Consider the following 13,663-nt stretch of genomic DNA (forward strand, 5'->3'; position numbering starts at 1 on the left):
AAGACATCCAGAAACGAAATTACACTACTGATAGATTAATTTCATTTTAAGAATAAGTCTACAGATCCAAGTGGAAGTTTTGACCCATCATTAGAACATGAGGAAAATAAAAACGTTACCACCATGAAAGTGCCTCTAAAATTCAGCCAATAATTCAGCTTCTAAGGATGATTTAATTGAAAACAGGTGTTCAAAGTGTATCAGAAGTTCTCTGAATTCATGCTATATAAAGAATAAGCTTATGGATACAAATGGAATCCCTGAGCCCACTTAAATGCTGGGAAAAGAGAAACAGCATCAGAAAAGGTACAGGGATGCCTGGTTCTCATCATTGATCACATTTTTCAAAAGCATGCTCCATTCACTCTCAAATTACTTCCGTGCAGCACAAATTACTTTTCTGTTTGCAAAACAGGCACAAACTTCACTAATTCTCTGCTTCACAGCATGTGCTGAGAGTCTGCAGTGTGGGGGAAGAAATCTCTCTTGTGCCACTCAGGAACTGTTTAGTGTTGGGGTTTTTCCACTTTGCTCTAAAACAATGGAGCCAGAAACTGGACACTGGGCAAGGCACAGGGACACTTGTATGGAATTGAAGTCTGGAAGGTGCCTGGCTGCAGTGCCTTGCTCAGGGCTGAACCCATATCAGATATTAGAACAGTAGAGGAGCAGACCTCCCTCCTTAAGTCCAATCAGAAATCTAGGATGACCCTCTCCTCCTCTGTAGCAAGAGACATGGGCATTCCTACAATTATCTGGAGAATTTCTTCAACCTATTCTTCCCTGTTGCAGAGATGAGGATGATTTAGACCTGGGACAGGTTCCAAGAGGACTGCAGCATCTCTGTTCTAATTTTCAAAACTGAACTGGTTAAGAATCTAACCAACCTCCTCTACCTTTGAAATTATCAAACCTCAAAAAACAAAGGAAAGAAATGAATCTATAAATACAGGCTGGAAATTGAAAACAGACATCTGGATGACTGCATTACTGGTGATTCACTACACCTCCTTTCCTGTTCCCACACCAAGGAAGTCTTTAGGTCAGAGATGTGCAAAGTAAATACAGCATGACAAAGGAAGAGCTACCAGAGGAAAATGCTGTAATTACATTTAGTCCCTCCATTCTTTCAAAATTGGCTGACATAGAAATATCCCTAATGAGGGATCCGATATTTTCCATAGTCCATTCTTCAGACTTCTTATTATCTTCTCAGTATCTTAAACCCAAGGGCTTCCAAAGCCAGGAATCAGACACCCAAAATACTTGGAAGTTGGAAGCAAATCCCACCCCCTCCAGTTTTGGCTATGCTCATCTTTGAGCAGAAGCTGCCTACCCTCTACATCTCTCAAATCATCTCTAAGGTAAAATTCTATTTTTACATGTGGGAAGTGTTCTCTCTGCTTAGCAGCTGTTGGGAAGTTCACGTATCTCCAGCACCCTGCCAGATGCAGGCAGACACTATCCCAGAGCCCACTGACCCAGGAGATGCTTTTCCTGCCAAGTTTTTCAGGAACACCTTCTCCATGACATCTGGCCCACCTCTTGCCCTGATGTTGGCCACCAGTTACTCACAACCCCCATTGTTCATCCTGACCTGGTTTTTAACCCACTTGTCCCTCTGCACTCCTACAGTCCCACCCCAGGCTCTTCTGGTTTTTTTTTATCTCCCATTATTCCTTCAAACTCCAGGCAGGATAGACCTGATCCAGGCTTGTGTAAATAAGAGTTGGACCTGAGCACTGACTTAAATTGGCAAAAAACAAACATACAAACAAATAAACAAACAACAAAAAAAACCCCTCCCTCTTTTCCTCTGTGGGAATTCACTCCAATTTCAAACAGTTCTTTTGGTTTTAACTTCAGCCTGTACTAAGCCAAAATGTGTTTTTTCCTATCACTGTATTTTTGTACAAATGAAAACACCCTTTAGAGGAAACTGAAACAAGCCAAAGCAAGAATATTTCAACATCTGTGGCTCTGGTTTTCAAATTAAAGTGTCCATTTCAACTTCCTAATATTGTGAATTCTGCAAAATATTGCCTTCACCATTTGCCTCTGAAACAAGCATTTCAAGGAAATTATTTCTAATCTGGCTATGTTTTGAAGGGTCAATTTAATTCCTTGTCTAATCTTACTGATATTCCAACCCTAAAATTTAAGCTTAAAAATTGCAGAATTAATTTACTGATGTGTGTTACCAGTCAGCTTCAACATCCCTTAGGCTGTAACACAAGGAAAAGCTCTCCCTTAAAGTCCTCCTGGAGGGGTGAGTAATGAGGAATGGACCAGAGCCAAAAATTCCATGTGGAGCTGCTCAAATCAGAGCATTTCAAGGGTCACTCAGGTAAGTTTGCTGTTCCCACTCCTGTTCGCAGTTAAATTTTCAGAACTGCAGCTTTAGCAGGTGAAGTACACAGACTCTATAATGGATACTTTCTTTTCTTTACCTTATAATCACTGGATATTGTGTTTGAGCCTGGAACAGAGAACTATAAAAAATGAAACCTGCAAGTGATCAACTTCATATTCTCTACTGCCTCAAGAATTCTACAATCTGATAGACTTCAAACCAAAGTCTGTCTTGGGTTTGGCATGTCCTTCTTTAGGAAAGGCAGTAACCTGAACTGTTTGAACAACCAATAATCCATGGGCTAAGGGAGCAAAAAGAACACGTGAATACATTGGTCTCTGCAAGGGTGAAGGAAGAAGGCAGTAATCCAAAGGAAGGATATAGGAAAAGAAAATGCTGAAGTCAGGTGTAGGCACCCTTAGGAAGCTGCCAGCAGAGCAGCAGAGTGATTTAGCATATGCAGAGGGATGTCCTAAATCCACATGGAGGCAGAAATCTCCCATCCTTGCTCACATCCACAGTTAAGGGGTAAAAAGACCCCATCAAGCTTCTTTCCTCCTCTTTTTGAAGAGGAATTATCTCATGAAGGATAATTCTCAATAGCAGGAGGCCTACAGGGCATCAGCTGTTCTCCTTCCTGGCCCAGAAAAAAGAGTGTTATAGATTAGCTGCTGCTGTAAAAGCCAGAAGGGGATTTCACCAGAAAACAGCTCAGTAACGTGGCTGGTAAAGGTACAGAGATCATTTACACACCATTTAACCACTGGAGATCCCACCAGGAGGCATCTGCCAAAATCTACCCTGGCCAGATCTTCTCCCAGTTCTACACAAAAACATCACCTCTGCACAAGACACACAGAGAAACAAGCCTGAGATCCTGTGAGGACGATCTGACCAGATCAAGAAACAGCAGGACAGGGAGATGCCAGGGGCTCAGGAGAGTTTTGAGTACAATCTCACTGGCACTGCAAGACCTCAGTGCAGCAAACACCCTTCTGTCTGCTTTGCCTCCCCAGCTGCTCATCCCCTGTGCTAGCAGAGACTCAGCACAGAGGTGAACAGCTTACACACGAACATTAAATGTCTGTGTCAGCTCACTGTGCACTCCAGGATCAACAGGATGCAAGTTAAGCTAAGCAGGACAGGGAATTTCAACCTGCCAAATTAGTGCTGTGAAGCTCCAGAGCAACACTTGAGCAGTAAATGACAAAGCAGTGGTACATGTGCTGGACAGCCATTTTTGACTGACAGGAGCCTAAATAGCCATTGTCTATCTCAACATGGACACTGCTCCTGTTGCAGAAGGAGAAGCAGTCTAGCCAAATGAGAAGACAAAGTGGTGAAAAAATTAGAAGGAATATGGTAAATCTGTGACTACTAATGCAATCTGTATCCAGAGGGAAAACAAACAGCAGCAAAAACTAAGGGTACATCAGAGAAGCATCTTCTTGCTGTGGATGCAAGGTTATCACAATACCTCACTCCAAAGGTTAATCTTCATGGAAAGGCAAACTATTCTTGTACTTTAATAAATTGTACTTGGACCAAGTGAATGAACTGCTGTGGAACAACCCACAGAAAGAGTTTCTGGTTTAGAACACACTGCAATGTTACCAAGTTCAAAGACCCTAGGACAAAAAAAAAAAAAAAACAAACCAAAACACCCTGTATTAACAGCTGATGTGAAAAGGCCAATCAAATAACTGCAATTTAAGTGCAGCCTGTAGTTGGGATATGGGAGAAATTTGTAAAGCCCTAAATCCCATTGGGAAGGTCAACAGGGAGTGCTAGCCATTATTTCTCACAATACAAAAATTAGAGGAAGATAAATTTTTTGACAGGAAGTACAGAACAAAGCAAAGCAACCTTTCTTCCACACAACACGGAAGTCAGCCAAGAAAATGGATTACTTTGTAGGCCTAAAAAAGTTATCAAAACTAAGAAATTTGTCACAGTAAATTAATTAGTGGTTATTAAGTACAAAGACAGGAGTGCAACCTTAGGGACAAGAAGTCCTGTGTATGAGAGGGATGCAGTGGATGTGTTGGTGTATGCCTGACCTGGGTTTACCTTTTTGCACTGAACACATCCTCCTTGTCCAGGAACACTTGGGTCTAGAAAAGAGGGAACATTTTCTTGTGTTTTTGTGAGACCTGACTAGACACCAGTGTAACTATGTACATGTACTCCTCCTCAGAGTCAAAGCTGCATTTGGAAGACAATGACCTGTAATGAAGTTTGCATCCTTGACTTAGTTCCAGGAGAAGGAGCAACATATTCTTAGAGGTGGTGAGGGATGAGAGGAGGCATGTGAGTAGCCCACAAACACAGTCACAGGATTATGAAGTTTCAGAAAAAGGAGCATCCACATCATTCAGTAATGTGTGTTATCATGTTTTTTTTTCAACAGGGCGTCAAACAGGAAAAAAAAAATCACACCCCCACACTCTTCCCCCTCCCTTCTGTTTGCATCCTTAATTAAAATACTGAAAATAGGTGTACTTACTGGGAGGTCTGTAAAGGCTATACCTGTAGGGGGAAAAATATTAGAATTAAAAAGACAAAGGATTTTTTTCCCTGCTTGCCTATATCCTTAACATGCTATAAAACATTACTGCATTTCAAATCCCAGCTGTGACCCTGCATTTCACTACCTCATGTATTTAGAAGTAACTTCCCTCCCCAATTCCCTCCTCTGCAAAGTTTTGCATCTGGAGAAAGGTTCAGGAAAAAGCCTAAATGTTTTCAACATCTCTGCCAAAAAAGTGATTTTCTAAAAGCAGCTCCTCTTTCCTTTGCTTCTCCCTCTGTTACTAGGAAGGAGTTATTTTTCAAGACTCACTGTGGTGTTAGAAACAGAGTTTTAGTATAAAATTGTTTTGGTTTAGGCTGTAACTGATTCTTCTTATCAGCCAGAGAAAGAGGAATGAATACTCAGCACTTGGTATTACAGCTGGGGAACAGCCCTGCAACAGGACCAAGCTGCAGCCAGGAGCACCTGAGAAACACTGTGCAAAGAACAGCCTCATCCTCAACTCAGCTGGTACAGCTCCAAACAGAAATGATGGAAAAAAAGTGCTATGGTTTCCCTTTATATTTACATCTGGCACATCAGAAAAGAGGTATTCAAGCTGAGGCAGCCATTGCCTGGGATGGCTAACAGAGTTTTGGCTAGAGACAACACTCACCACAGCCAGATACCCCAGGCACAGCTCTGCATCTGCTCTAGGTGCAGTTACTGCTCCAAAGGATGGTGCCTCTCCTGCCACGGCTGGGATCCAGCAGCACAGGGAGATGATCAGCCAGAGCCAGCATCTCTATCCCCCAGGCTCTGGGTCACCCTGACCAACAGCACAGGGGACACTGCTGCCATCACCTCATCAGGCTCAGCTAAATCCAGACTTCCAGCTAACGTACCACGAGTCAGTCTGGAAGCTGCAGTCTTTCCCCATGTGTGCTCTCAAGAATGCTTTCGTGTCCCCAGCCAGAGGGAGGCTGGTACCCACACCAGTACACCCAGTTCTCACACACGTCCCACCTCTCCTCCTTCCCTTCTGCCTGGCACTGGAAGGCACTGCAGAAGCAGGAGAACACCACCCTCTGTTTTTAATTTTAGGACTATTTTAACCCAGAGCTGCAATGTAACGTTACCAGATCAGTCTGAAATGGTAATTTAAAGAAGTTTTAGGAGTCAAGATAGGAAATAAGTAATTTCTATTCAAAACAGCACAGATCTAAATCAAATGCTCAAACAGAAATCCTGAATATTTCACTAAATAAACAGCCAATAAAGTTAAATTACCATCATGGCAGATAGTCAATATGGTTTAATGAACATCCTGGCAGTTTGGACCTTGTCTGTTGAGCACCCTCTCTACAACCCAACCAAAGACTGTGCACACAGGTGATGTTGAATACGTGGCTGAGGAAAACATTTCTCTCACCTTGTCACTTTGCCCAGATATTGTTCCTCACTCAAACCTTTTTTTCATTTTGCAATGAAAAGAGGTGGATGAAAGCTTGTTTTCCTACCCTTATGCCAGAATAAGGCCAATCTCCCTGAGCCTGTTGTCCACTGGAGTCTTCCTCTGCCCCTAGCAGCTCTCAGAGCCAAAGGTGGCCAGGCTTGTGTAGCTGTGTGGCTGGAAGCTGCTTCCAGCACCTGGACAAGCACATGGTTTTTGAATGGATTACAAGGTGGGTGGAAAATTGGCTGAACTGTCAGGATGGAAGAGTTGTGATCAGCAGCTCAAAGTCCAAGAGTTGTCCCTCAGGGATCAATGGCAGGGCCAACACAGTTCCATGTCTTCACTAATGACCTGGACAATGGGACAAAGTGTGCTCAGGTGTCACCAAACAGGAGAGTGGACAATAGGCTGGAGGGCACAGTGCTATAGCTGGAGAAATGATCCAGCACAAGCCTCCCAAAGCTCAACAAAAGCAACCTAAGAGCCCTGCCACCAGGCTGTGACACTCCCAGAAAACAGAACAGGATGAGGCTGACTGGAGAGAAAGCAGATCTGCAGAAAAGATTCAGGGACCTGCTGGGCAACAAGTAGAGCAGGAGCCAGCAGTGGGTCCTTGCAGCGAAGGACATCAACCACATCCTGAGTTGCATTAGTGACAGTGTAGGTTAAAGGATGGGATTTCTCCCTTCTTTTCCAACACTGGTTAGTCTACACTTGAGTTATGATTTCCACTTTAGGGCTCCCCAACACAGGACACAGTGAGACTGGAGTGAGTCCAGCAGAGGCCAGCAAGACAAAGACAGGCTAAGGGAAAAGTCTCTGTTCAGTCTCAAAAACATTAGGGCAGACACCTATTGCTGCCTACAGCTGTCATATAGGAGGGGACAAAAAAGGCTTTTCTCAGAGATGCATGGTGGCAGGAGACAGGAAGCAACACAGACAAGCTGCAACATGGGAAATTCTAATGAGAAAAATTCAGTATGAATTTTTGGTCAAACACTGAATCAGGACCAGAAAAGTTCCCAGGTGATCTCCATTCTTGAAGACAGTAAAAACTTAATGAGTTTCTGAGTAACACGATCTAGTTTGGGCCTGCTTTCAGCAGGGTGTTGGATGCTTGACCTCCAGAGATCCCTCCCAGAGAAAACAATTCTATGATTCTATAAATAAACTTATTACCTTGCCTTTACCATGAGGCAAATGTATGTTTTCCACATTCTGTTATGTAACTCAGACTAATAAAATGCTTTATGCTGACAGCACTTGGTCTGTTGCACAGACATGTCTGCTTGGAGTTTCTGTACCTGCACTGCTACACACCTGCATCCAGGAAAGCCAACAGAAGAAAGTGAAATAATCACAGCTTGAATGTGAAGCTGTTTTCTTTCTCTGCATTCCCTCCAAAGCCTGGATCCAGTTTAAAACCACAACCTTCTTAAACACGTAAGGACTGGATGAATCAAGAGGTCAGGAAGCAAGTGCAAGTGTGGGAAGGGCCTCCCCTCTAAGTCCATGAAGTTAATGTGATCATCAAGGCAGTGACATAAAGACATTAAATGAAGGTTCAGTGCTAGGGCACAGTGTGATTGACATTTTCACCTGCCAACCAAACAAAGGACTTCCATTTTCCATGACTGCACTTACACATGACCCCATGCACAGAATGTGTCTGTGGACCTTCCAGCCCATCTCTGCTCTCCACCCAGCACCAATCACCCTTTCTGCCTCACAACTGGCCATTTACAGAATTCAATTTGCACAAGACAACATACATTGGGTAATCAGCCACAGCACTCCAGTGCCTGCACAGCAAGGTACTCCTTCAGCATCTGTTTAGGTCACTATGATCCAGGGAATCCTTAAGCACTGCTGGTGGATTGCAATAAACATAACATATTCAGCAGTATGGGCATCCTGAGGAGCAGACCAGGAAATGGCAGCCCAGGAAAATACTTGAATACTTCTCCAACGTGCTGCTGAGAAGAAGCACTGTCAAACCCACACACCTCTGCATGCCCTTGGAAACAGATATCCTCCAATCAGACCACCTGGGTAAAACTGCTCATACAGAGAACAAGGCTGTAGCCAAGTCTGGTATTTTCTGTTCATTTTGGTAGTGAATGAGGGTGGTGAGGCCCTGGCACAGGGGGTCCAGAGAAGCTGTGGCTGTCCCATTCCTGGAAGTGTTCAAGGCCAAGGTGGATGGGGCCCTGTGCCACCTGGTCTCGTGGAAGGTGTCTCTGCCCACAGCATAGGGGTTGGAACGACATGATCTTAAAGATCCCTTCCAACCCAAACCACTCCAGGATTCCATGGTTTTAAATCTGATTAATCTGAAGTCCTATTCTGACCATCCCAATGCTCTTCCTGTCTGCAAACTTCATTTGAAGCTTTGGGGTCAAACCTATTAAATCTGGGACTGACACCTGCATGTCTCTCACAATAGGTCTCTGCATTACTCCTAATGTTCCTCCTAGTCTCTAAACTGGCTGCAGAATGGATATTTTACTTTTTAGGTTAACTTGGTCTTTCCAAGAGCCTGCACTAGAACTCAAACTACGGGACGTTTTCTATGCCAAGACTTCAGAGGGCTGCATGCTCTTTTTATAGCCCTGCTGCTCCATTTACCTTGGTCTGCTGTCAAAGTCTGAGATCTGAGACACTCCTACATTAGTCCCTGAGCAAACTTATCCACTTAAACCCAGAGACCTGCAGCAGTCACATTTCCTCCTCATGTCCTAGTCCAAGACTTTCTGCTTAATGGCTGGTGCCCCAACATTTCTCCCTCTTTCTCTCCAAATTCACTCTCATCACACTTCTAGCCACATCTCACTATGTTTTTTACTGCCAGGACTCTGCTCAGAACTTGTCAAAAGTGTTTCATCAGCAGCCAGAAGACATTCAAGACATTTTCCAGAACAGAGAATTAAGACTACATACGATGTCAAACAGTTTTCATGTGACGTCTCCAAATAAAGTTCAAGACTTAGCTCCAACCAGAACATCCAGAATTTGTGATGGCCAAGAAAACAGTTCTTATACAGTGCTCCTGATGGATCTGATTAAATGAAAAAGTATGGAGACAATGGAAGATAATAGTTAAGCAACACAAGAAATTGCAAGGAAAACAAAAGGGGGGCGTCTAATTAATAGATGAAAAGGAGAGGACTTAAATGGTGAAGAGTGAATTAGAAAGACAAAGCTACAGTAATTCCATCAAAAGAAAGACAAAATCAAACTCTGAAATCCCACTCTCAAACTAACTGGCCTCACAAAGGGGCTGATTAGCCTCATGAATATTCTTGGCATCTGCAGTAGGATTACACAATTACCTCATCTCCTAGGAGGAGACACACATGGCTTCCACAGCTTCATGTCAGGGAACACCTAGAAAAACACACATTCATCCCTTTCCTGGTAAACCTTGGGTTTACACAACACAAAAATGAGATTCTCAAGTTAGCACTAAATATCATTAGTTCAAGACCTTCAAGGAGTTGCTTCTTTCAGGGAAGAAAGCATTCTGACTTCCAAACAAATCATTGCTCCTGCCTCCATTTGGCCTTGGCTCCTCTGCTGACACCTGTGTCACCCCCTCCTCACATCTCTGCTCTGTGCCCACGAGGAGCTGTGCAACCCCTGGCCAAGGGGCTTCTCGCCTCAGCACTGCACTGAGCACTTCTCCTGGACACTGTTTCTTTATCAGTGACACAAACAGACTCTGCTGGCCCTTACCAACAGCCTCCTCAGATGAGGTTTTCATTCTGCATTTGCGAAAAGGCAGTAAAATGTTCCTGCAGCTTTTGTGGGGTCACCCAGCAAGGCCTGAGGTCTGCTGCTCCCTTCTGCACTTCCATCCCTGTCTCCTTTAACCACACCATGTCTCCTCTCTCTATCTCTATTATGCCACTACAGCTCAAAGAAAAGCTGCTACACACAGAAGCCAGCTGTGAATGCTAAGGAGAGGCTTCTCCCTGTCCTCTTAGCTCATGTCTTGTACTGTACATCTGAAGAGCTCAAGAGGACACCCAGGGGACAGCAGTGCTTATCCCCAGTGCTGCTCTCTAGGCATGGTAACTTTCTTGTTCCCTTTCCTGTTTCTTCCCACTGGCATTGTTCACCACTGGGGTAGGCTGTTCTTCAAGGGGTCATTCAATGTCAGATTAGAAAAACACAAGCTTTCCATCCAAAAAAGCCCCATCTTTGAAGAAAAAGGAACACTTCAATTTAAGAAAGGAAGATAGATAACTTCTCTGAAAGACCTCTGAATGTCCCAAACTAAACAAATCTCTGAGCAAGGACATGAGGCAAAGAATCAGAGGGTGGTAATGACAAAAGGTAACACAGAAGTTACTGAACTGGGCTCTTTATTTGGTTTCATCTGCCCAGACACCCAGGCACAACACAGTCCTGGGTACAAAACAGAGAAGGAGTAAGCAGCAACTTTTCAACTCATACAGCTTATAGTGTGGAGATTCTGGTCATTAGAAAGAAATTAAATATCAAATAAACAAACTTCTATTCATTAAATAAAAGATCTGGCCTCCTCCTGACTCTCACACTTTTGTTATGATGAAAAGTAACAGCACCATCAGGGTGAAAAACAGTGAAGGTGGAAAACCCCCCACTTAAACAACAGAAAACATCCAGAGGAGCACAGCACAAACCACTACAGGGAAACACATGCTAAAAAGCAAGGACAGCAACTAAAAGGAGACATTCTGTGAGATCTTTTTAACTATTTCATTACCTCAGTTGCTCTTGTTTTATCTTGTATCACTCCTAAGCAAAAGCTCCTGCTCTATCCCATCAGCTGTTACCTTCTTGTCTTTACTTGTCTTACCAGTACTGGACTGACATGGGCAGCCTGAACAACCCCAGCTCTCCCAGCCTCTTCTCCTAGGACAGATGCTCCAAACCCTTCATCACCTTGGCAGCCCTTTGCTGGACTCTCTCCAGTAAGTCCATCTCTCTCTAATATTGGGGAGCCCAGTATTCCTCCCAAGAGCTCACCAGAAATTCTGTGCTCTCCAGGCACACACTGCACTCCTATCCCACTCCTTCCTTCAGCCCAGCCAGTAACTCAAAACATCTTTGTTCTGGTAAGTGTTTTGAGCAGGGTATTTTTGGTATTTTTCTACCAATTTAATCTTGAATTCAACGAAGTAGAATTGACACAGCAAGGAGAAGCAAAGGAAAGGAGTGCTCATCCCTCCCTGCCAAATCAAATTAATCCCAGTACAAAAAGTGAGATGAACCTACAAAAACTTACTGCACATCTTATGTGTTTAAAAAAAAAAAAAAAAGACAAGAATTTATCTGGGGTGGAGAACATGTCATCCAAGGAAACGGTATTTTAGGGGAAAATGGCCAAAAATGTTTATTTTAGACAAATAAGGTATGACAGATACCTGGAAAACATCTGAGGTATTAATTTGGGCAAAATTTTTTAGCCCTTAACTTTAAGACGGTTACTGAAACAAGTGTGAAATGAACCAAATTGCAGCTCAATGCTTAAGTCAGACCACTCTTGTGCTGAATTAATGTCTGGCTTTGGTAATGCTCAGACCAATGTGTTGAAGCTTTCAGATGGACAAGTCCCTTCAAAGATGAAGACACCAGTACCGTGGCTTTGTAGGTAGTTGAACAGCACACTAATTAAACCTCCCATTTCTTTCTTTCTTTCCCTCTTGTCCAGCCATTAGATATCTTATCCAACCTCCCACCTACTGTGCACTAGCAGAGGAAAGCAGAAAAAGCTGTGGATGAAATCCTAACGTATCTAAACAAACTGAGGAGCATGGAAACCATTTTACCTGCTGGAAGCATTTCTGTCTTGGAGCCAATTTACAACTGCTGACAGCCCTCAGTGCTCTTTTCCTCTGCCATTTAAACCTTACTCACAGGTGTGGGACAAGAGTTACAATACAGCAAAGTATTAAAGAGCAGCAAGAGCAGGGCTGGAGCATCTGTCTCCTGAGAGCACCTTCCTTCACTTACCTAAACTGTGGCCATTTTTTGTGTAGAAGCAGGTATTGTTGATGAGGTTGACACAGCAGCCAATCACATCTCCAGTGGTGAACGTGGGGCCATAGGGCTGCCCTGTCCCCGAGGAACAGAAGGAGTGCCCATCATCACCATGGTACCCATAAGAATGTTTATCCCATCCTGCAAAAGACAAGGCAAAAGAACAGGACAGCAGTGAATCCAGTTCAGCAGAACCACATGGAACTACTACAACTCTCAGGACACCGTTCTCTGTGGGAGTTTTAAAATTTTATTCTCACTTCTGATTCATCCCAATATTAATTTTCACATACCAGTAACTGAAAAGAAATTAATGGTCTTTAATCCGAACACATCATGTGCATTTCAACCCATTTCTCTTTTATCTTGCCTGAGGTGAAACAAACTCCTTTTGTAAAACCCTTGTGCTTCCCAAAACCAAAATCTTCCCACGAATGCATTTAACAAAATAATTCTCAGCTGCAGCTTTGTCTGTGAGCGCTGTCACAGGTGTACCAAATGGAGAGAGGCAATTTTTGCATCCTCAAACCTGTATTTCCCTTCCAAGAGTTGATAAGGATTTCTATGTTTCCAGTGGGATATAATATTTCCCGTTCTGCAGACAGCTTAAAACACAACCTTCAAATGTCAAAGGGGAGTTCAGTGCAAAGTGGTCAGTTCTAATATTAATATCTTTTATTTCTTCTGCCAGCAACATTCTGCTAAGTGTTACAGCTGTACCCTGCCCACTTGTTCTTTTCTATATATCCCAGTAATTTTATTTGGAGTGTTCCTCTGAATGGCACAATCAAAGCCACATCTCATAGAGAGACAAAGTTCTACCAGAAAGTGATACAACATTAAAAACAGACACCTGTGGTTTAAATAGATATGGCTGGATGCTTAGGGAAGCAAAAGAAGGTGCTTTGGCATCTTCTGACCTTATAGACCCAAGGGCAGTGCAGACTCTGTTAAACGTGGAGCAAAGGGAATATGTAAGAAACACAGAGACTGTGCAGGAAATGCACATCCTGCAATGAGGCACAAAAAGACTGAGCACACTGAGAACTACAGAGCAGAAAGAGCCCTGTGAAGGTGGGCTGGAGCACTTCTGTGAGCCAGGATTTTCCTCCAAAACCAACAACAACATGAGGGCACTAGAAATTTAATCTTGTAAAAGAGTGCTACAACACTCAAGCATCAGCACTCACATGCTCAGGGTTTCTCAGAAAAGCACAAAAGTCAGTGCATGTCTAAGGCCCTGCTTATTGTACCACACCAAATGAATGCCAGTGGGAAAGTCAGGGAATAAAGCAAGATTGAAACATGCCACAGT

At 43.4% G+C, this 13,663-nt stretch overlaps 2 protein-coding genes across 8 annotated transcripts in view; both read right to left on the minus strand.

Moving 5' to 3' along the window:
• RANBP10 (RAN binding protein 10) overlaps positions 1-13,663 on the minus strand; it is a 66,176-nt gene that overhangs the window by 19,763 nt on the left and 32,750 nt on the right. For 4 of the 7 annotated variants that reach the window (XM_068203026.1, XM_068203025.1, XM_068203024.1 and 1 more), the window contains exons 4-5: positions 12,322-12,489; positions 4,860-4,882 (exon numbers count right to left, since the gene is read on the minus strand). In XM_068203026.1, the coding sequence (XP_068059127.1) occupies positions 4,860-4,882; positions 12,322-12,489 (191 nt within the window). Of the gene's footprint in view, positions 1-4,859; positions 4,883-9,261; positions 9,285-12,137; positions 12,243-12,321; positions 12,490-13,663 lie in introns of those variants that run through there. The other 3 variants (XM_068203028.1, XM_068203030.1, XM_068203031.1) reach the window with 3 other exon arrangements.
• CENPT (centromere protein T) overlaps positions 1-13,663 on the minus strand; it is a 72,810-nt gene that overhangs the window by 8,508 nt on the left and 50,639 nt on the right. The window lies entirely within an intron of this gene.

Source organism: Anomalospiza imberbis, chromosome 12, assembly GCF_031753505.1.
Source record: "Anomalospiza imberbis isolate Cuckoo-Finch-1a 21T00152 chromosome 12, ASM3175350v1, whole genome shotgun sequence".
NCBI classification, from domain to species: domain Eukaryota; kingdom Metazoa; phylum Chordata; class Aves; order Passeriformes; family Viduidae; genus Anomalospiza; species Anomalospiza imberbis.